Raw genomic sequence first — 24,804 nt, 5'->3', positions numbered from 1 at the left:
ATGTTATCAAAAGTCAGAGAAGAGAAGCTGATATAATACTGGAATGAAAAGATAGCTTTTGAAAATAGCTATACCCTACCTTCTAAAAATAGTATTCTGATATTTGGAAATTTGAAGGGTAAGTAGAGATATGATCAAAGTTTGTGAAGTTATAAAGATTAGTAGGGTGAGCATAGGTGTCTTTACCTAATTACAATTTACTGAAGTTAAGGGGCAGTCCTCAAATTTCAAAAGAGAGATACATAAGTAGCATTTATATAGACTTGAAGGCATGCAAAGCCCTTTACTAATAATATTATCTCATTTTATCCTCACAATAACACTGAGATATAAGTACTGTTATTATCCCTATTTTACAGATTAGGAAATTGTGGCAGGGAGACATGTGTCCATATCTTGAGGTAACTTACTCAGAGTCCCAGAGCTTGTAAGTGTCTCAGGTTGGATTTATACCCAGTTCTGCCAGAGTCTAAGTACAGTGCTCTATCTAGTGAATCACCTAAGTGTCTAATATGTCTAAAATATCTATAAACTAGGAGAATGGTAACTAAGTTCTACAAAATTTCTATCTAATGCATAATTAGTATTTTTGTTAGCCTGAAAGTTACTTTTTTAAAACTTCTAGAATTCTCTCCAAATGAGTAGTGTAATCAATGGATCTCTTTCTCATAATAATGTTCTCTCTCCCTCCCTCCCTCCATATAGATAGATATAGATAGATATGACTATCTATCTGTATCTATGTGTGTGTTATATACATATGTGTGTATATATGTGTATATATATATACATGCATATATATATATATAGGATTAATATGTATAGGATTAACAAGGAAATCAATTTTATTGAACTCCACTAGTAAAATATACATTTCTAAAGTTCACGGACCCCATGTTAAGAACTTCTGCTATGAATTGAAGGTCTTAGGGAGATAGGACAGCTTGATTTGAAGCAGCCAGGTGACTTGGTGGATAAAGTGCTAAACCTGGAGTCAGGAAGACCTGAGTTCAAATTTGGCCTCAGACACTTAGTAGCTTTGTAACCCTAGGCAAGTCACTTAATCTCTGTTTGCCTGAATCCACTGCAGAAGGAAATGGGAAACCACTCCAGTTATCTTTGCTGAGAAAACCCCATGGACAGTATGGTCCACAAGGTCATGGAGAGTTGGACACGAATGAATGACTGAACAACAGCAACAAATTGATAGATTTATGAGGATAGCCTATCAGGGAAAATTAGGAAATAGTATAGATATAGTATAGAAATGGCGTAGGCATGAAAGGCATCCCTTTCTCTTCCTTTATACCACATTTATGCTAGATGAAGTCTTCATCACATTTCACCTTGATTAATGTGGTAGTTTTGTGATTAATCTTCTTGCCTTCAATCCTTCCCCTCTCTACTTTGTTCTCCACACAGAAGCAAAATCGATATTCCTAAAACACAGATCTCATCACATTACCTCTACTAAAAATATTCTTCAGTCATTCCCTATTGCCTCTGGATTAAAGGGCTCCTTTGCCTGTCATCTAAAGCCCTCCCTCCTTAATCTGGCTCCTTTCTAGTCTTACCTAGCATACCTTTCTGGTTGTATTTCATATCATTCCCTTTTGCATACTCTTTGTTCTATTCAAACTGCCCTAATAGTTGTTTCCTATACGGGAATTCCATATTTTACTTTTGTGCCTTAGTATAGATGGTTTTCTATATTTTGAATGCATTCTCTCCTCATGTTCATTTCTTGGAATGCCTAGCTTCCTTCAAAGCTCATCAGGTCCATAGTTCTACTTGAGAACTTTCTTGATTCCCAATTATTAGTGCTCTTTTCCTTTTGAAATTACTATGTATAATTTTGTATTTATTTATGTATTCCCCAAATAGAAGGTAAGCTCCTTGTGGGCAGGAATTGTTTCACTTTTTCCTTTGTAACCCAACAATTGCTACACAGTACGGTTTGAAATATCTAATAGGCAGCTCTACATTCATGATGGAACTCAGGAGAGAGATTAGGGCTGGATACGTAGATCAATGAGCCATCTGTAGAGCAAAGATGATCAAATCTATTGGGAACTCATGAGATCACTAAATGAGAGTGCTATAGGAACTAGAAAATCATTAAATTGAATTTGTAAAACAAATATTTTGACATTTATAAGACATTTTCATCTAAATATCAGAAATATTTTCCTTGGCTAAGAGAAAATTAATATTTATTGTGAGGACTAACATATCTACCTGCTAAGCCAATATTTCATTAAAATTAGGATTTCATTTTACATGTGGTCACTTCTTCTGTATTTGAGTGAATGGTTTCAAAAATTCTCATACCCCCAAATATTCTGGTAGTCAAATATATGGTAATGATTCTTTTGAATTTATCTAGGGTGATCTTCATTTCATTTTTATACCAATATGCAAGCTTTTTCTAGGACCTGGTATAGCTGGCACAGTCTCCAAGAACCTATGGTCACTTCTACAACATGAGATTTCTGAGTAGAATGTTATCTGGGGATATTGTGTAATACAAAAAAAAATTTCTTATTTTAGGTGTTACATTCTTTCTAAATGAATCACAAGATCTTGTTTTGTGTTCATAAATTTTAAAATTCTGAACATTATTGTACTTTTAAAGGTAAGATTTCTAAGGAAAACTTAAGTTATTGATGTCATAATTTAAAACATAAACAAAACATTGTACAGAGCTTGATGGAAAACTCTCTCAGAGTTTTTGAAATGTTAGTAGAAGTAGCAGCAGCAGCCACATTAGTAGTAGTAGTAGTAGCAGCAGCAGCAGCAGTAGTAGTAGCAGTAGTAGTAGTAGTCGTAGTCGTAGTCGTAGTAGTAGTAGTCATAGTCGTAGTACTGGTAGTGATGGTGCCTGATTTCATATAAAATTCTGTGACACCTCACATTTCATTGAAAATATGAGACCATTCACAGAGAGCTACATCACTCCAATGGTTTCTTTCATTATTTCCTCTACCCCTTTCACAAAAAGAGGTGGAACTTTTCCTTTATAAGGCAAATCCTTTTATATGAATGTGACCTTATTCCTATTCATCTTCTCCAGCAGTTTCTCCCTCTTATTATCCCTTTTGTTGCTGTTCTGTCACTTCAGTCCTGTTAGACTCTTCGTAACCTCATTTGGGATTTTCTTGGCAAAGAAATTGAAGTGGTTTGCCATTTCCTTCTCCAGCTCATTTTTACCAATGGGGAACTGAGGCAAACAGGTTAAGTGACTTGCCTAGGGTCACACAGCTAGTTAAGTGTAGGCCAGATTTGAATTCATGAAGGTGAATCTTCTTGACTTCAGGCCTGGTACTCTATCCACTGTGAAACCTAACTGTCCATATGTTACCTCGACTCTTTCACTAAATCGTCAATTGCTCCCTATCTACTGGCTGCTTCCCAACTGCCCTCAAACATTTCCATGTCTCCTCTATCCTTAAAAACAGCCTCATTTTATCTATCCATCCCCACTATTGTCCTATGTCTTCTCTCTTTTTTTGGCTAAACTTCTTGAAAAAGCCATCGACAATAGGTGCCTGCATTTCATTTTCTCTTACTTTCTTCTTGACACTTTTCAGTCCAGCTTCTTACCTCAGCATTCAACTGAAAATTGTTTTCTCCAAAGCTACTAATGATCTCTTAATTACCAAATGTAATGGTAATCCTTCTTTATCTCCCTTAGGCCTCTAACTCTGTGGATCATCCTCATCTCCTTAATAATACTATCTTGTGTGTGTGTGTGTGGTGCTGCTCTCTCCTGGTTTTCCTCCTACCTAACTAATTCCTTCTATGTCTCCTTTTCTAGATCTTCATGCAAGTCACACCCACTAACCAAAAGAGTAAGCTTAACATCCAAAACTGAATTTGCTATCTTTTTCCCTAAAACCACCCTCCTTCCTAAATTTTCCATTACTATCAAGGATACCATCATCTCCCAGTTAGCCAGGCATAAAACCTGGGTGTCATCACCTCATTTATCCAATCAGTCTCTAAATCCTGCCATTTCTCATCTTTCTTAGTCATTCTCTTCTTCCCTCTGACACTGCACTCACCCTAGTGCAGACCCTCATCACCTCACACCTGGCTATTTCAATAGTCTACAGGTTGATCTCAAGTTTCTACTCATTTCAATCTCTCCTCCACTCAACCGGCAATCTGATGTTCCTAAAATGCTGGTCTGACCGTGTCATGCATGAATTTATTAAACTCCAGTAGCTACCTATTTATTACCTCTGGGATCAAATAGAAAATATTCGCTTCACTTTTAAAACCCTCTATAACCTAACCCCTTCCTATCTCTCCAGTCTTCTTACATATTACTCATCTCCACATTCTCTTCAATCCAGAAATACTGATCCCCTTGCTGTTCCTCACATAGGCCATTCTATCTCCTGATTCCAGACATTTTCACTGGTTTTCCCTCAGACTTGGAAAAGCTAATCTCCCTCATCTCTGTCTACTACTTTCCTTGCTTTCTTTCAATTCTCACTAAAGTCAGACCTTCTTCAAGAAACCCTTCCCAGTCTTCCTTAGTCTTAGTGCCTTCCCTCTGAGACTACGCCCAATTTATCCTGTGTAAATCTTTTTGTACATACTTATTTGCATGTTGTTGTTCATTACTTTGTGAGCTCTTGAGAGTAGGGAGTATATTTTGGCTTTTTTTGTGTCCCCAGTGTTTAACACATTGCCTGGAACATAAAAAAGTGTTTAATAAATGCCAGTCAACTAATTCTAGGCTTGGCAAAATGTTTTACATGCATCATTTCTTTTGACCCTCACAAAAACCTTGTGGGTCAGGTTCTATTGTTCCTATTTTACAAATGAGGAAAATGATAGTTGAGATCAGTTAAATGATTTACTCAAGGTCACACAATTTATAAGTGTCTGTATTGGGATTTTCAAGACTAGGTCTTCCTGACTTGGACCCAACACTCTTTATCTTATGTCCCACACTGTTTCTTTCTTTGCAGTGTCTACATTTGTGTGTTTTATTTTTATTTTCAGTTGCAAAATATCTCCCTCCACTCCCTTCCCCACTGATTTAGAAGACAAGAAATACAGTGCCCATTATACATATGAAGTGATGCAAAACATATTTCCACATTCGCCACCCTGCTTTTTTAAAAAGAAAGAAAAATTCAGAGAAAAAACAAACATTCTTTAATGTGCACTTAGAGTCCATGAAATCTGTCTGGAGTTGGACATTTTTCATCATGAGTCTTTTAGAATTGTTGCGGATTATTGTATGGATTATAATTTCTAAGTCTTTCAAAGTTGATTATCATTACAATATTGCTATTACTATGTACATTGTTCTGGTTCTGCTCTCTTCACTTTTCATCAGTTCATACAAGTTTCCCTGCTTTTTCCAGAAACCATTTCCTTCACTATTTCTTATAACACAATTGTATTCCCTCACAATCATATAGCATAACTTGTTTAGCCATCCCCCAGTTGATGAGCATCCCCTCAGTTTCTAATATTTTGCTACCACAAAAAGAACTGCTATAAATATTTTTGTACATTTGGATCCTTTTCCTTTTTATTTAATATCTTCGGGGTATAAAACTATTAGTGGTGTTGCTGGGTCAAAAGGTTTGCACAATTTTATAGCACTTTGACTGTAGCTCCAGATTGTAGGTCAGAACAGTTTGACTAGTTCATACGTTCATCCATAGTACATTAATGTACTGATTGTCCTACATCCCCTGCAATCTCCTCGTAGTCTTTAACAAATGATATATATTAAGCAGTGAAAATACATTTTCTGATTTGCCTATCACAGCTAAGCAGTAAATTTTTTAACTCAAATATAAGCTTATCAAAATCTATTTGCTTTATTAACAATATATTCCTGCCATATACTACTGTAGTCATCAAAAGGCACTTTAATGTTTATAAACATGGTATTCCAGTCCTGCCAATGAAATCTTTTGTAGGTCTACTTTTAGGCCCAAGGATATTATCACATCATTTAGACCTTTGGTTGTCTTTGTTAGACTTTAGGTTGTGCCTGTTTATATTAGAATTATGTTATGAAAATATTAGAATAACTTGATTCTAGTATCTATCCTAGGCAAAACTGAGAAAGCAGGAGAATTGTCATCTCCACACATAGTCTCCACATTTAGCATCAGCCCCACCCTGATCCAATCAGTTTAAAAGGATTTCTACCATGGTTAAGGTTATGTATAAAGGAAGATAAGTTTTAACTTCAAAAGTCTTCATTTCCCAGAAAGGACTGAAGTAGGGCTGCTTACCTGGTTTAATTTCAAGGGTTCCTGGAATAATAGTCTACTTCTTATGACCCTCACACCTTACCTACTTGGGAGCTGATTCAGTGTGAATTTCTACTAATCCAATTCCTTTAACTTAAAGTTTTATTATTTATTAAAATGCAAATAGCCTTCAGAAGCATTGAGAATAATTTATTAAAGTGCTTACCATGTGCAGAGCTGTGCTATGCTAACTGTAATCATCCAAAGATAATTTTTGATAGGCTAGAAAAAGAGCTAAGATATTCCAATTGCTGCCATCTCTGATCCAGCCACTGACTCCTGCCTGTTTTGCATACAACACTCCAAGATGGAGAGCATGAGGAAAACTCTTCCTTACCTCACAGTATTCTGATTAGAACTAAAGTATATAAAATGCAGTCTTCCAAGAATTGTTCCTATTCCCCCAGTGCACTTTTTTCTTATCACTCTACAACAAAAGAAACTATTGCCCTGTGCATTAGCTCTTCTGCCCTCCTTTCCTCTTATATCTGGACTACCACAATCTCTGATTCCCAAGACAAAGTTTTCCACAGCTCACAAGGTAGTTTTCTCTCACTTTCAAAAAAAAAAGGTTGTTTCTGGCTACTTAAGCACATACATATTCAGAGTCTTATATTTATTCCCACTTTCACATATTCATATCCTTTATTCAGTATTATCAATCACAGGTTAACTGGTAGAGATGAAGGATACTGGTAATGGTAAGATTTGATGCCTTATTTCCTAAAAAATAGTAATGTATATATAATTCCTATGTTTTACATATATTATGATAATGACTTGCTAGTGTTCAGTGTTAGCTAATGCAGTTCAAAGTACTAAACACCTCACTGAGGTAGGCAGGTTAAAAAATGAAAAACAAAACAAATCATCCCCTCAAATTAAATCTTGGTCCATGATTTTTCATTTAAGACCTTTGTATATAGTCAACATTGCTTGTGGGTTTTCAAACTCTAGACCTCATTCTGTGTAATTGGCCTCTATTTGTTTCAAAATGGCAGATAACTACAATGCAAACCATAGCAGATGTTGATATTATAGAATAGTGTATGAAATTCAATTAACTTATATATTATACAGATAATATAGTTTCTTATATTATATTATATAACATATATATTATATAACTTATATATATATATTATATAGACAATATAGTTTCACTAAAAATTTGCAAGGGGTATGGACTGATACACTTTGAAAATTTTCCTTTTTGAAAAGTTTAAATAGTTTTTGAAATTTCATAGTATTTGAAGATTTATTAATTTTATCATACTCTCCATTTCACTGCAGAATTCATGTTTTGTGAACTAATGTTACTATCATGGATTAAACTCATATAATATTTTATGACTTTTGAAATCGTATCTTATCTGCTAAATATTTCAGTTAGTATTCAACTTATTTAATTAAATTTCTTACCAGTTTTTTTGTAGAATGAAACTTTTCATTTCCTCTTATTAGAAACCATTAATTTGATTACCTATATTAGAAAAATTATGCATGTTTTTAATCGTTAAAAAATTCAGTATTATTGGGATGCTATCCTGGAGCAAAAAAATATAGAAATCATGAATAAAACATTATGTAAAATATAAGAAAATTGTCAATCAACTGTCTAAGCACATCTTAGTAACCGTGTGCTACATCTGGTCTTATAGCTAGAAATTCACCTTATATTTTTAGCCTATTGAAATAAGCAAAAACATGGTCGTCTTCTCCCCCCCCCCCCCACTCTCTCTCTCTCTCTCTCTCTCTCTCTCTCTCTCTCTCTCTCTCTCTCTCTCCCCCCCCTCCCTCCCTCCCTCCCTCACTTCCTCTCTCTCTCCACTCATTCTTGGTGATCATATCCTATAAATTCAACTTTGGCATTAAGAGAAATTAATTCATTCAGTGAAACTATTAAGTACCTATTGTATGTCAGGCACCAGGGAAACAAAGAAAAAAAGAAAGTCCTCAAATGATTCCCTGGTCTATATCCCTGCCTGACCTTTCTCCCTAATTCCAGACTCCCATTTCCACTACATATCACCACCAAGATATCTTCCTGATGCTTCCAATTCAAACTGTCACAAACCAACCTTAGTATGTTTTCAGCAAAACCTACTTTTCCTGTAGACTTTTCTATATATTTCAAAATATATCAGAATTTTACTAGTTATTATGTCTTGAAAACTTAAAAGCATTCTTTCCCCCTTCTTCTGCCACACTCCCCAATTTCCTAGCTTCTCTATGAATTTCAGTCATATCAGTCTCAGAGTTAGAAGAGACTTCAGAGGTTATCTAGTCCAACTCATACTTATGCAGAAATCTCCATAAAATCCCTGACTGCCTCCCGCACAAACTCCTCTCTTGATAAGGAATTTATTGTCTACAAAGGCAATGTATTCTACTTCTATAGAATTGTTAATTGACGGAAATTTCTTTCATATTATAAATAGAAATCTTCTGATATCCGTATGAATATTTCTTAACCTGGAGACCATAAACTTCTTTTTTTTTAATTTGATAACTATATTTCAATATAGTTTCTTTTGTAATTCTATATATTTCTATGCATTTTAAAAACATTATGAGAAAGAGTTGGTCTGTATACTCCACCAGACTTACAAAAGGATGCGTGACACAGAAAGGTCCCCACAAAAAAAAATAACAAAACCCTTGTAATATATGCACAGTAAACCTAAATCAATCCCTACATTGGCCATGTCCAAAAATACATGCCTCATTCTGCACATTTAATCCATCACTTGTCTGTCAGGAAGTGGGTAACATTCTTTATCATCAGTACTCTGGAATTATGGTTGGTCATTTCATTGATCAGAATTCTTAAGTCTTTCACAGTTCATTTTTAGTATTTTTGTTAATTATATAAATTGTTCTCCAGGTTCGCTTTCATTTGTATCAGTCCTTATATCTCTCCCTAGCTTTTTCTGAAACTATCTCTGTCATTTCATACAGCACAAAAGTATTTCATTATATTACTATACCATAATTTATCAATCTATTCCCTCTATCTATGGACACCCACCTTTAGCTTCTGATTTTTTGCTACCACAAAAATGTTTACTATAAATACATTTGTATATGTGAGTTCTTTTTCTTTCTTTGATCTTTGTGATATAGGCATAGTAATGGTATCATCAAGTCAGAAGGTATGCACAAAGTAACTTTTGTGGCAGAGTTGCAAATTTCTTTCAGAAATGCCTGAAACAGTTCACAACTCTACCAACAGTGCACCAGTGTGCCTGTTTTCCAGTAACCCCTCTAATATTTGTAATTTTCTTTTAGTGTAAACTTTGCCAATCTGACAGGTATAAAGCATTACATCAGAATTACTTTAATATGCATTTCTCAAATAATTAGTGACTTGGAGCATTTTTTCATATGGCTATTAATAGCTCGGATTTTTTTTTCCCATGAGAAGTTCCTTTTTTGTATTCTTTGTTTATCAAATAAGGACATAGTTTCTTGACAAACCTAATTTATTTAATGATAACCTTTCTAAATATTTAAACTTCATCTCTTTTAATAATACCTTTCCTTCATGTAGCATTTTAAAAGACCATTTAATTGGTATTAACATTCATTAATTTTCTCAACTATATGAGTCATGACACTTGTCTTATATGTTGTAGTAGAAAGAGTACAAGACAGAACTAATGTACTCAGAGTACAGATTGAAAAACATTTTCTTCCATTTCTTTCTTTTTCTTTTTTTTCCTGTTGGAACATGGCTAATACAAGAGTTTGTTTTGCATGTCAATACATATTTATAATGGTTTTTATTTCTCTTAATTTCTCAATGGGTGGGGCAAGTATAGGGAAGTGGGAGAGAATTTGGAACTAAAAGTAAAATAAAATTGAATTAAAGCTAAAAAGATAAAATTAAAAATGGAAGTGCAGGACTTAAGTTCCAATACTGATATAAAATCCTCTCTAGATGCTTACTACCTCTGTGACCATGGGCAAGTCACTTAAGCTCTTTGAGCCTCATTTTTCTTGTTTAAAAGATGGTCATAATAATACTTAGAGTAATTACTACACAGGGCTGTTGAGAGGATCAAATAAGATAATGTATCAAAAGTGTTATGTAAATATCAGAGCTTTCATCATCATCATTATTATTACATGACTATGCCAGTCTTTTGTATTCATTCTCCTTTCTCTGCCTTTGCTTCAGTCTTTTTTTAATGTCTTTTAAAAACCTAGATTGGCTAGTGAATTTAGATCCACATTGTTCTTCTTAGACAGCACCATTCCTCTTGATCATATTTCTCTTATGGATATTTAGTTAAGATCTCATCTATCCTTCTTGCAGAAGAAATAAAAGATTCCTATTCTTTTGGACTTTTGTTGTACCATCTCTATGTCATTTGGATAAAAAAAATAAGCAATGGAAAAATGAAATTATTTTATTATTCAAGATTACCAAGAAAGCTCTCGTATTATAATTTCCATAAGAGTTTAGTTAAGCTGCTCTTAATGTCTAGAAGTAGTAGTACCAAAGAATCTTAGGTAAGAATAATATGAATTTATTCTCATTTAATATGTAGTAATTAATATGTAATAAAATGTTTCTCCTCTTCTGGATTTTGGTTCTTTGTCTAAAGTGATAGGCTAGGCAGGAAGTACAGTATCAATAAATCACAATTATTTATATTATGTACCAGGCACTGTAAAAAGCTCTTGAGGATAGATACAAAGAATGAAACTCTTAAGAAGGTTGCAGTCTAAAAGTATTAAATGGAAATCTCAGAAAAATTGTGATTATTTCAGAAAATGAAATTATGTGAGAACATTCCAAACAGGCTTAAAAACTGGAATTATTAGATTCACATGACTTTTTTTCTTTCTTCCTGTGCCTAACTTCATTTTAACCCTTCTTGGATGGACAGGTGAAATATTTCCTCTCTATTTTGCGAGATGTCATGTGATTTAATTATTATACTCACAATGGCCAATTTATATTTAGAATACTTGAATACAGTATATGGCATGTTGCTTATTAACTTGAAGAAATAGCCATATGTCAATAAAAAGAATATCTGAATTTTGATTTCTAGTACTGTCTGTTCTAATACATTTTATTGTGATTCAGACAGATCTAGAAAATAAATGATAAAAGGATAAGAATTCATATAAAGCAATTGCCTAGTATAGTAACAGAGAAGAATGAAACTATGTGGGGTGCTTTTCCAGTTTTTTTCTTGACTTTCAATATTATGTGCATGGTCATATTATGCTCCATTAGGGTACATAGAGAACACCTTAGAGCCTTCATTTAGGAACCAAGCCAAACTAAACTAAATCTCTCTAGTTTTAGGATTAGTGATGAAAAGTTTTGTAGAGACTTAAGTAATATTCTACCAAGAAACCAAAATCTCAATTTCCCCCAAGTTATTTTTAAGATGTAAGTAAAATATGATTAACAATGGAATTAACATGTGTGTGTTGGTATAGTAGAACATTTCTTGAAGTAAAATAAATAAATAAATAAATTATATAGATCTCGCTTTATCTTCATCTCAGCAACGTTATTTTAAAGGTATGGTACTAGATGTGATTGGCATTTGTTAATATACTTTTTTTTTTTCCTGGCTAAGAGTAGTCAGATTATATTTCTTGAGTCAAATCTATTTCAAAGAGTTCCTTTATCTCAACCCCTATACAGTGAAAGAGTGGGATTAATGGAAGTGATACAGATGGTCACATGGTACCATTACACTGACACCATCATTGGCCTCAATAAGATGTCTTAGATAAACACAATCATTAGGCTTGTAAACAACACAGCTTATGCATTGTTCTAAATTACTTCACTACTGTAACGTCTTTTCCCTTTCTGTTGGCAGAACATAGCACCAACTTGAAATCTTTTAAAGTTGCTATGTTACAGCTATAATGAAAACCACATTTAAGAGAGAAAACCACTCCAGGGCAGCTAGGTGGTACAGTGGATAGAGTGCCAGACCTAGTGTCAGGAAAATTCATATACCTGAATTCAAATCTGGCCTCAGAAACTTACTAGCTGTGTGACACTGGGCAAGTCACCTAACCCCATTTGTCTCAGTTTCCTTATGTGTAAAAGGAGCTAGAGAAGGAAATGGCAAACCACTCCATCTCTGGCAAGAAAACCCCAAATGGGGTCACAAAGAGTTGGACGTGACTAAAAATGGCTGATATATTGATAATATATATATACATATACACATGCACATATATGTATGTATGTATGTATATGCATGCATATATACACATATACATACACATCTACACACATATATACAAATATCCATATATACATATATATGAATGAATCTTTGTAATAGATTAACAAAGGTTAAGAAAGTGATTTTCACGACATGAATCAATAGTCCTAATATATATATTAGTGTGTGTGTGTGTGTGTATATACATACACACACACACACGCACACACACACTAATAATTAAAACTATTGATTCATGTCGTGAAAATCACTTAACCTTTGTTAAGCCACTACAAAGATTCACACACATACATATATGCCCACATATGTGTGTGTGAATCTGTGTGTGTATGTGTGTGTGTTCCTATCCTTGTAGTGGTTTTCTCCTTGTAGTTCTTCCTTGTTTTTACAAAGATTAACAAAGTGATATTCATGACATGATTCAACAGTCCTAATATATATATTACACACATACATATGTAAGTATAATTAGTACTGTTGTATATGTGTATCTATATCCCTATATACTTATTATACATACATGTGTGTACATATATATGTATTTATACATATATATAATTAGAACTTTGGATTCATGTCATGAAGATTAATTTGTTAATCGTAATCAGTCATGTATTGCTAAGCTTACAGATGCTGAAATCAAGAATCCTTGGCATAAGAGTGGTAAAATCTTTGGAATAACTCAGTGATGTTATGATTCTATGCAGAGGGGCTACATCAAAAATTAACTTTGTATATAGATACCTGTTGAATTTTAGGAACCTTCTCTCATCCTATATATAAGAGATTATAATGTCATCCTCATCTTTTCAAGGGCCAGCTTCTTAGTGTTCTCTTAGTATTGTAGCAGTAGCCTCTAAAATCATTGGCAAGCCTTCCAAATTTATTGTTTTGGGGGAAACTCTCCCTTTCCCCTGTAATTATACTGCTGAAATGTTGTGGAAACCCAGTACTATTTCTGAGCTTCAGAGTTGGCCATTTCTATTTAGTTAGTAGTTTGAACCTGGAATTAATTCCTAAAGGAATGGGCTTTGATACTAAGTAGTGATACTATTAGCAACTCTCCAATAATTTGTTTTACCAACAGGCTTCATGGTCACTTTCCAACATTCTCATCAGGCAACACCTTACAACATGTATTAGAGAAATTAGTGCTGATGTTTTTAAACTAGGTGGAAAGCAAATCTTTACATTGTCAAAATGAATCTATGTGTACTAAAAATAAGTTTTCATAAACATGAAATCTAATCATCTGAAATTGATTGTGCTTACAATTCAGTACAGAACCAATGTAAATTTCAAATCTTGTTAAAATTTGAAAACTTCTCATAGTTAATTATAAGTGTTAGTTCCTAGTATCTACTACATCAAATGCTTCATATCCTGAGAAAATGTTCTCTTAAAATGAACGCTCTGGTCATTGCAAAAAATGCCCACCATTCCAAATGTGTTATAAAGGTAATCAAGGACAGGTTTAAAAAGATTACAGTTGGAGAGTGACTTCCCTGCTTTGTACAACTGCTCTAGAGTGTGCCTGTTGATATAGAAAAGTATATTCAGGTGAATGTCCATATGATTTCCCCTGAAAATATTGTTCTTGTAAATAAATAATTCCTTTAGCAGGAAAAATCAACCCACAGGCAAAAACTTTGCAAAAATATATAGGCTTATTTTTTTGCATAGCTGTATTTAAGTTGGCTCTGAATTGTAAAGCGCATTTAGTACCATAATTGTTGAAGATTGTCATCGCATCTAAGAAAAAGTTCTATGTAAATTGTACCACTGCAGTAGACTCCAAATTTTTCATCTGAAACCTGTCCTTTTCTGTCTTTCCCTTTTTGCTCTGTCTGCACTATTTATCCATCCATCGACTGACAGTGTCTTTACATCCAAAATGCAAAGCAGACAGATGGGCATCTCAGGAAAGAATATGACTAAAAGCACCAGCATCAGTGGGGACATGTGCACAATAGAGAAGAATGATGGCAGCCAATCTGATACCGCCGTGGGCACCATGGGCACCGGTGGCAAAAAGCGGCGCTCCAGCATTGGGGCAAAAATGGTAGCTATTGTGGGTCTCTCACGAAAAAGCCGCAGTACATCCCAGCTCAGCCAAACTGGTAGGAATTTTTTTTCCACATTCATACTTGAGTTATTCACAAATGTAAATTGTTGTCCTGAGTAATTTTATTATATTTATGATGTTGTCTGGAAAACAATGTGTTTGAGTGAGGGTAAAGATGCAATTACCTTATTTTCCAGTGAAGATAGAGCCTGTTTCACCGTGAAGTATATGGCTTCTACTGATTCTGGTTACCATGTGTTACAAACTTGATGTAATCATTCCTTCTCTTCTCAGGCAGGAGCCAACCTGAAATGTTGCGACTGTAAATGCATAAATACAAATGTTGTTACGTTGTTTTGTAAGAGTACAAGAGTACTTTTCTTTAGGTGACCCTTTTTATAAATTTCTGTGACTTTTTTTCTCATATAGGAATGTGCCAAAGTAATTTTGTTCTCAGTGAGTTTCTACCTTGAAGATGATGTCTCATACTCCGTGGGAATGATGTAGCTATGTTATTGATAATTTGACTTCCTTTTCAGTTTATAAACAAATTTTCCAATAATATAAATCTTCTTTACTACAGTTTCTATTATCCTGCTTATACTGAAATATTCTCCAGGAACAAGATGAAGTGATTTGTTTTTTTGCTAACAGCCAAGATATTTAAATCTTGGGGTACTTCAACATCCAGCTTCCAAATCACATCTGCTACAATAAATTATAGACAATACTCCTACTCAGAAAAGCTGTTGTTAGCAATTAAAGCATTTGTGAGTCAAAGCAATGTCTTTTGCAATGAGGTGTTGGTTTATAATTAAGCTGTAAACCCTTAGTATCTGAAATAAATATCATATTTTATACTTAACAAACAAGCAAAAGCAAGTAATGTAGTGTTTGGTTTAGAGCAAATAAATCACAGGCAGCTGGATTAACACTAATTTGTACTTGAAAACTAGGACTCATATACAGAAATGAGGAATCTAATTCCCTACTACAAAATAATGTTGATTCAGAGGATTGATCAGCTTAGGGTGTAAAGTATCTTGGCAATCAGATGTTTGTGCACTTTGGAATTTGAATGACATGAAATTAATTCAGTAATGTTCTGGAAGTTTTATTATTTTTAAAAATTTTGTCTATAATTCACTAAACTATAATACATACATACAAATATACACACAGATATATATTTATTTACTTATATATTCTTTTATATATTAGAAATGTTACTTGAAGTATTTTAAATGCATTATATTCTTTCTTATGCTTCTTACACAAACCTAATTTTGTTTCATAAAAAATTGAAAGTTATGTTTAAATTATATTATCATAGAATGTGCTTCTATAAGTTATATCGGTCAGAATACCATACTCAAAAAAATATAGGCTTCACCTTTTAAGATCTGATTTAAATAATTATTCATATGTCAAGAAAAATTATTTACTTAATTAGCATTTTTCTATTTAAGAAATTAAGCTTTTTTTAAAAAAGACACATACCTAAAAGCAGTTATTAATGAGGGTTCAGAGCAGAGATAGTATAGTATTAAATTAATCAAGTAATGAAATGCCATTATAAGTGGTCCCCAGAGTGACTAACGTTGCTGTATTACCAGGAATCTGGTACTGTTATTTGGCCTAAAGGAGCCCACTGACTGTGAGCTGCTCTTGACTGGCAGATAGGGGCCAATATTAACAGGTACAAAGCATGATGCTGTGAGATGTATTTTTTACCCTCTGTGGCTAAAAAAGGAGACAACCACCATTTCTGCAGAAAAGGGGTAAAGATATAAACGTAGTAGAAACAGTCATTTTGTGATGGATGGCTGATGGGTCATGGAAGGAGACCAATAGAACCCTCTTTGCCATGGGACTGGGAATTTCATACCTGCTTAGTGGGAGTTAATTGTATTTCATTACCGACAGAAACATATCTTTGTTTCATTTTTCTACATACTGAGATCATTCCTGCCAGTCACTCTTTGGTGTTCCCTTCCCAAATCCCCAGGCTAGAAGTGTGGTGCCATGGGAAAAGTACTGAATTTATAGCCTGGGGAACTTGATTCTGATCCTGGCTTCTCCCTTTAGTACCTCTGTGATACTGAGCAAGTCATTTCTCCTCTCTAAATCTCACTTTCCTTATCTGTAAAAATGAAGTAGTTGGATTAAATTATGCCTGGGGTCTTTTCTAGCTCTAAATTTATTATACTATGATCAGCTCTATGAACTACAAAGTAGAGGACTGAAAAAATTGGCAAATGTGAATGCCAGCAGTTAGATTTGAAAGATCAAAAGTAGAGTAGAGGTAACAAAACTGGAAAAAGGCAAATATTGTCCATGTGTTCAAAAAAAGAAAAAAGAATGGATTCTTCAAACTATATAAAATAAAGTTGACTTTGATTACTGGCAAAATTTTGAGTATATTATTAAATGGATGCTTAGTAAACATCTAGAAAGGGAAGCAGTAATCCCAAGGAGCAGATGTGGCTTCATCAAGAATGAATCATGCCAGGCTAGCTTCATTGTCTTTTTTGATAATTTTGTAAAATAGTCAACAGTTTTTCATGATGTTCTTGTGGGAATGATAAAGTGATGTAGGCTATACAATAGTGCAGTTAGATGGAATCATTCATAAATTGATGGTTAAATAAATTGAGGAAGCCTAGGCAAGAGAATGTTTATGAAGGACATACAGCTATATCCAGGCTTTGTAAAGGTTGTCCTGTGGAAGAAATTAAATTTGTTTTGATCAGCCCCAGATGGCAAAAAAAGAAAAATGCATAAAATTTGCAAAGACATAAATGTAATAAAAAATTTTAGACCTGGAATCAGTACTGGAGGTCATATAGTCCAATTTCATTTTACTGCTGAGGCAATAGGCTACTTTAAGTGACTTATCCAAAGTCACAGTGAGAGTGCAGGAATTTGAAGCAAGTTCCTGTGACTTCAAATGTAGTATACTTTCTAGATGGATTTAGACTCAATATAAGGAAAAACTTTGAAACATTTTAAGTATACAAAAGAGGAATATGCTACTTCACCAAGTAGTGGGTTCCTGCTTACTGGAGGTCTTTAAGAAAAATCTAGATGACTATCAGGTAGGATTCTTGTATAGGTATGAGTTGGACTTGATGGTCTTTGAGGTATTTTCCAACTCTAAGATTCTGTTATTTGGCATAGTGTACTGGTTTTTTAATCGTTACCTACTTCAAAATATTTTCATTACAAAATCTTTAGATACTCTTATTTCAGGGTGATACTGCATTTATTTTTAATTCAATTCAACACACTTTCACTAAGTGCCTACTATGTGCAAGACTGCATTAAGTAATGACAAGCAATAAAAAGATAAAAATGAAACAGAGCTTGTCCTTATGGAGTTTACCTTCTAGTTGGTGGGGCTAGGATGTGTGTGGGAATGGTGGATGGGGTGAGGGAAGCAAAAGGGAAGCAGTTTAATAGATAGAAGATGGACATCTGACATCTAGTTACTATGTGATCCTGGGTGAGTCAAGTCACTTAACTTCTCTAAGCCTCAGTATCCTCATCTGTAAAATGGGGATTATAAAATCTACCTCAGAAGGCAGTTATGACTGTAAATTTCATTTGTGTCTACACATATGCATAGATATAGATATAGATGTAGATATTTCAAACTTAAAAGACTATATAAATGCCAACTACTATTATCCAGTAGAATATAGGCTCCTTGAGGGAAAAGACTGTTTCATTTTTGTCTTTGTAGCCCCATAAAATATCCTCAGTCCCTGGCACATAATGAACACCTAATAAATGCTTGTTAAATTAAATTGAATACAATACTTACACAAGCAATAAATACAAAGTGCTTTCAAGAGTGTAGGAGAGGTCAGGGTGGGGTGGGGTGAAGTCAGAAAGATGGAGGAGTCTCCTTGAACAGGGCTTTGAAGGAACTAAGGATTCTGTGAGGAGAGGGTACATTCTAAACATGAAAGACAACATGTACAAAGACAAGAAATGGAATTTCATGTTCAGAAATTAGCCATGAGACTAGTTTAACCTAAATAGTATAAGAGGAGTACATAAAATAGGGCTGTAATAATAGGGTGCCAGATTATGGAGGCCTAGAGAAATTTTTTTAAAAAAATTTTATCCTAGAGAAAATAAGAAGCCATTAAAGAGCTTTAGAAGTAAAGTAATATTATATTCCTAAAACATTAATTTTATAGACTAATACAAATATAGTATAATAAAAATATCAATTTTATCTTCTGATTTTTATTTTAATACACTTTGTTGATATCTTTTGTCTTCATATCTCAGTCATTTTAACATGCACCCCCTTCAGGATAAATCTGTCTTGTAACAACAACAACAAAAAACAGTTAAACAAAAGATTAGAATATAGTGACTGCAGCTGACAATGTATACAGTATTTTTGTGCTTTATTTTAGTAGTCTGCTATCTCTCTGCCATGAAGAAAAGATATATTTCACTATTTTTTCCAGTTTTTCAGTTTTTCAATTACTCATAGTTCAATTTGTTTTTAGTGATTTTTTCATTTATAATATTATACTCATTCTCCATATTGTTTTCTTGTTTATTTTCCTCAGCAGCAGTTTATACAAAACTTTCTGAGTCTCCAAATTTCTTATATTCATCATTTCGTATTACACAATAAATATTTCATTATATTCATATGCCATTATTTTTTTCAGTCCTCCTCTAATAATAACCCACTTCCCCCAGTTATTTGCTCATATAAAGGAGAACTTCAAATATTTCAGCATTTATTAAATCCATTTTTATGTCATTGACTTCCTTAGGATATATGCCTAATGATGGGATCAATAAGACAAAGGGTATGAACAGTTTCGTCACCTTTTTGCACAGTCCTGAGTTGATACTCAGAATAGTTAGACAACTTGGCCAATAGGTCATCAACGAATATGTCTTCTCATAGCACAACATTAACTTTTCCCATCTTTTCTCATCTTTCCCAGACTTTAATTATATATGATAAAACATCAGAATTATTTTAATATTAATTAATAATTCTCCCCCTAGAAATAGCTAGGATAGAGCTGTGACAGATATTTTATCTTGTTGACTCTTAAAAAATTATTATAGAATGACCTTTTATATTAAGGTCACATAAACATTTTGAGTTTCTTGCTTAAGGAGTAATGTTGTTCTAAACATAATTTCTGCCAAAATGTTTTTTAGTTTCTCAGTAGTCTTGTCAAAAAGAGAGTTCTTCCCCCAGTAATTTACATTCTATAGTTTATTAGCTGTTACTTTATTTAAAACACAATGCTGTTTTATACTGCATCTAATCTTGCTTATCTTGTCTGTCTCTCTTATTTTCTATTTTTAATTAGTGACAAATAGTTTTGGTGACTATTACTTTATAGTATGTTTTGAAGTCAGATAATGTCTTGCCTTCTTCAATTCATGCTTTTTCTTACTGGTTTTATTGAGATTCTAGACCTCATGTTTTTGTAAATGAATTTTGTTATTATTCTGTCTAATTCTATAAAGAAATATTTTAAAATAATATTAGCATGGAACTATGTATGTAAATTAAAGTACTATTGTTCTTTTCATTATATTGGTATAGCCCAACCATGAAGAGTGAACTATATGCACAATGTTATAAAAAGGCAACTTTTATGCAAATAACATAATATTTAAATCATTGAAGAAATATTAATGGTTCGTGGCTAGATGGGGTCAATATAATAAAATGACAATTTTGCCTAAATTAATCTATATAGTCAATGCCATCTCAATTAACCAAAATCATTTTACTGAGGTAGAAAAAATAATAAAATTCATTTAGAATAAGAGAAGGTCAAGAATATCAAAGGAACTGATAAATAAAATTAAAGGAAAGATTAGCAATAACAGAGCTTAAAGTATACTATAAGGCAGTAGCTATCAGAATTATCTGGTATTGGCTAAGGAATAGAAAGTAGATCAGTGGAACAGAATAAACATATAATTTACAGCAGCAAATGATTATAATAACCATATGTTTGATAAGGGTAAAGACTTAAGTTTTGGGGATAAGAATTTATTATTTGGTTAAAAATGTTGGGAAAGCTAGAAAGCAGTCTGGCAGAATTTGGGCATAGACTAATATCTTACACCATTTACCAAGACAAGATCAAAATGGACACATGACCTAGATATAAAGGGAGATATTACAAGAAAATTTAAATATGGATTAAATCAAATATTAATTTAAAAATTAATTTTAAATATTATAAATATGTAAAATACTAATTTAAAAATTAAATATTACTTATCAGACTTATGGATAGGCAAGTAGTTTATGAATAAACAAGAGATAGAGAGCATTGTGAGGTGTAAAGTGGATAATTTTGATTACATTGAATTAACAAGTTTTTGTACAAATAAAACCAGTGTAGCCAAGATTAGAAAGAAAGCAGAAAAAGCTTATAGATAGTTTCTTAGATAATGGTCTCATATTACAAATCTATAAAGAACTTTGTCAACTCTATAAGAATAAAAGTCATTTCCCAATTAATAAATCATCAAATTATATGAACAGGCAGTTTTTTGATTAAAAAAAATCAAAATTATAATCATATGAAAAGGCTCTAATCATTATTGATTAGAGAAATGCAAATTAAAACAACCTTGAAATATCATTTTACACCTATCAGATTGACTAAAATTATAGGAAAGGAAACTGACAAATGGAGGGGATATGGAAAAATTGGGACACTGATTCACTGTTGGTGGAACTGTGAACTAATCTAACCGTTTTGGAGAGCAATCTGGAATTATGCCCAGAAAGTTATTAAACTGCCTATACCCTTTTATCCAGCAATACCACTACTAAGTCTGTTTCCAAAGATGACTATGGAAAAAGGAGAAGAACCTGTATGTTTAAAATATATGTAGTAGCTCTCTTTGTGGTGGCAAAGAATGAGAAATTATGGTGATACCCACCAATTGAGGAATGGGTAAACAAGTTGCGGTATTTGGTTGTGATGGAATACAATAAGAAATGATGAACAGAGGTTTTAGAAAAAGATGGAAGGATTTGCATGATATAATGAAGAATGAATTGAGCAGAACTAAGAGATGTTACGTACTATAATAGCAATATTGTTTCAAAAGCAATTTGGAATGACTAAGTAATTTTGACTATTAAATACTCAAATTAACTACAAAGGACCAATGAAGGAAGATGCTATCTGCATCCAGAGAAAGAACTAATAAATAGAAGTGTGTATAATCTGGTTTTACCTATGTGTATGTGTATATGTGTGTGTGTATATATATATATATATATATATATATATATATACACACACACACGCGCGCGCACATAGACATATTTGTGTCTCATGGTAGCCATTTCTGGGGAGGTGGGGGAGGGGAAGAAAGTTACATGATAACCTTATTATGTATTTAAAAGGAAAAGCAAGTTGTATGTAATAGATTTGCAATTTCATGAGCAGTCTTTTTTTCTATTCTACTTTGTCATGGAAATGCTTGTTTTATATCTTAAGTTCAGAATTATTTTAAAAGACTATAAAGATAATTTGTGTGACAAGCAATGGACCTAAAACCAAGAAATATCCTATAAATTTTGAACTACTATTTGCAAAAAAAATCAAAATCATACCTAGCATTCCATTCATTTCCGCACATTCTTTAGACAGATATGCTGTAGGTTGTTGGTGTAATGAATAGCACACTCTTAAAACATACAGAGTAGTTCATAGTCTGTGGTCTCTCTAATTTGGTGGGAAGGTCATATGTCATTGTAAATAGCAATATCTTTTCACTCTTGTGGACTTTGAGATAATGCAAGATTATGCTTCTGGGCTTCTTACACTATATGGTATTTTTATTTCTATAAAACCAAAAATAAAAAAATGAAGACTGAAGAATAGCACAACCATATTTTATTTTGTATAAATTTTGTTGACATTTCCTATTTTTTACACCATCGATTATTCCAAATCCCTTCCACTCTCCGTCCCATAGAGGCATCCCATATAACAAAATATTTTTAAAAGAAGAAAAAGAAGTCAGCACAACTGATCATTACATTAATAAAGTACAAAAATGTATGCAATGTGTAATATCTGTGGACCTCCCATCTCCATGAAGGGGGAAGGTTGGAAGTGTTTTCTCATTTCTTTTCAATCAAATCCTGCTGGATCTTTTATTACATTTGTTTTTTTTTTAATTGTGATTCAAAAAAAGTTTTCATTTGTGTTGTACAAGTTACTGAGTATATTATTTGATGGTTCTGTTTGCTTCACTCTGCATCAATTCATACAGATCTTTCCATGATTTCCACACTCTGTATTTATCATGCACATCATTTCTTATGGCACAGTAATATTCCATTGCATCCATATGTCACATGAATGTTTAGCCATTCTCCAACTGATGGGTACCTATTTTGTTTCCAATTTTTAGCTATAACAAAAAATGCTGCTCTAAATGTTTATAGGGATTTTCTTCTTATCAATGGCTTTGTTGGTGTATAAGCCTAGTAATGGAGTCTCTGGTTCAAATGTATGAACATTTTAGTCATTATATTTGCGTAATTCCAAATTGCTTTCTAAAATGGTTGTACCATTTCACAGCTCCACCAACAATAAATTAGTGTGTTTATCCTTCCACAACCCCCCCCCAACTTTTGCTGTTGCCTTTTTTTGTCACTTATGCCAATTTGCAGGATATAAGGTGGAATTTCAAGGTTGTTTTGTTTTGCACTTGTCTTATTAGTTATTTGGAGTATTCTTTTATGTGGTTGTGAATATCTTGAAGTTCTTTTGAAAACTGTTCATATCCTTTGATCATTTATCTATTTGGGAATATGAGTACTAATATATATGTATTATTAATATATATACATTATATATATATAATGTGTGTATATATATATATATCTTAGATGTCAGCTCTTATCATATAAAGAGAAATTTGATACAAAGAATTTTTCCCATTCAATTTCCCTTCTTATCCTAGTTGCATTAATTTTGTCTATGAAAAAGCTTTTTACTATCAAGTTATCAAACTTATCTCTTTTATCTTTTGTAATTCCCTCAACTTCTCAAAACAGGTTTCCTTCCCAAAGCTGTGAGAGGCACATGAAATGTTCTCTTCCATTTTTAATAGTATACTTGTATATTTGGTATGCTAGTATGTTTAGTATACTAATATATTTAGGTCATGTATCCATTTAAAATGCATTATGGAATATGGTGTAAGGTGTTGGTCTAAGTCTAATTTCTACCAAACTACTTTCTGGTTTTTCCTGAAGTTTTTTAATGAAATAAGAAATATTTTTCTAGTTATTTTGGTTTTGTTCACTTTATCAGCCACTGGGTTATTGCATTCTCTTGTTTCTGATTCCCCTTGTTCCATTGTTCTATCTGATTTTTTAACCAAAATGAAATAGTTTTAAAGATTCCTGTCTTATGGTATATTTCGAAGTCTGGAAGTGCTGTTTCTTCTTCCTTACTACTACTTTTCATTCTAGATCTTTTGTTTTTCCAAATGAGCTTTATTATTACTTTATCAAGTTCTAGAAAGTATCTCCTTATTAGTATGATTAGTATGGCATTAAAGGTATGAATTAATTTTGGTAGTGTTGTCATTTTTATTATATTGACATGGCCCAGCCATTGGTACTAAACATTCCTCCCACTATTCAAGTTGTTCTTTAGTTTTTTAAGGAGCACTTTATAATTCAATTTATACAAGTTTTTTATGTACTTTAAGAAATTGTTTGCCAGATATTTTATACCTTTTGTAATTACTTGGAATGGGATTTCCCTTTCTAGCATAGCTTCTTCTGTTTTGTAACTTTTGTGTAGAGATCCTGTTGTTGTTTTGCTTGGTTTGAGGATGTATTTTGTAGCCTCTAACTTTACTGAAACTACTAATTCCTAATTGGTTTCTTTGCTGGTTCCCTAGGATTTTTTAAGCAAACCAGCATATCAGCAAACAAGTATAGCTTTATCTCCTCTTTGCCTATCTTTGTTGCTTTACTTTCTTTCTTGTTCTATTACTATTGCTAGCATTTCCAGAATTATATTAAATAATAGTGGAGAAAGTGGCCATCCTTGCTTCACTCCTGTATTTTTTAGAAAAGGTTCTTGCGTATCCCCATTGCATACAATATTTGGTTTTGGTTTTAAATAGATATTTTTATTATTTTAGAAAGTTCTCTCTGTGC

General features: G+C 33.0%; 1 protein-coding gene across 5 annotated transcripts in view; it reads left to right on the top strand.

Moving 5' to 3' along the window:
- RIMS2 (regulating synaptic membrane exocytosis 2) overlaps positions 1-24,804 on the top strand; it is a 544,900-nt gene that overhangs the window by 434,897 nt on the left and 85,199 nt on the right. For all 5 annotated transcript variants that reach the window (XM_036741740.1, XM_036741738.1, XM_036741737.1 and 2 more), the window contains one exon: positions 14,402-14,643. In XM_036741740.1, the coding sequence (XP_036597635.1) occupies positions 14,402-14,643 (242 nt within the window). The remainder of the gene's footprint in view (positions 1-14,401; positions 14,644-24,804) is intronic.

Source organism: Trichosurus vulpecula, chromosome 1, assembly GCF_011100635.1.
Source record: "Trichosurus vulpecula isolate mTriVul1 chromosome 1, mTriVul1.pri, whole genome shotgun sequence".
Lineage (NCBI taxonomy): Eukaryota > Metazoa > Chordata > Mammalia > Diprotodontia > Phalangeridae > Trichosurus > Trichosurus vulpecula.
Note: the sequence above shows the minus strand (reverse complement) of the source record. Positions and strands in the feature narration are given on the sequence as shown.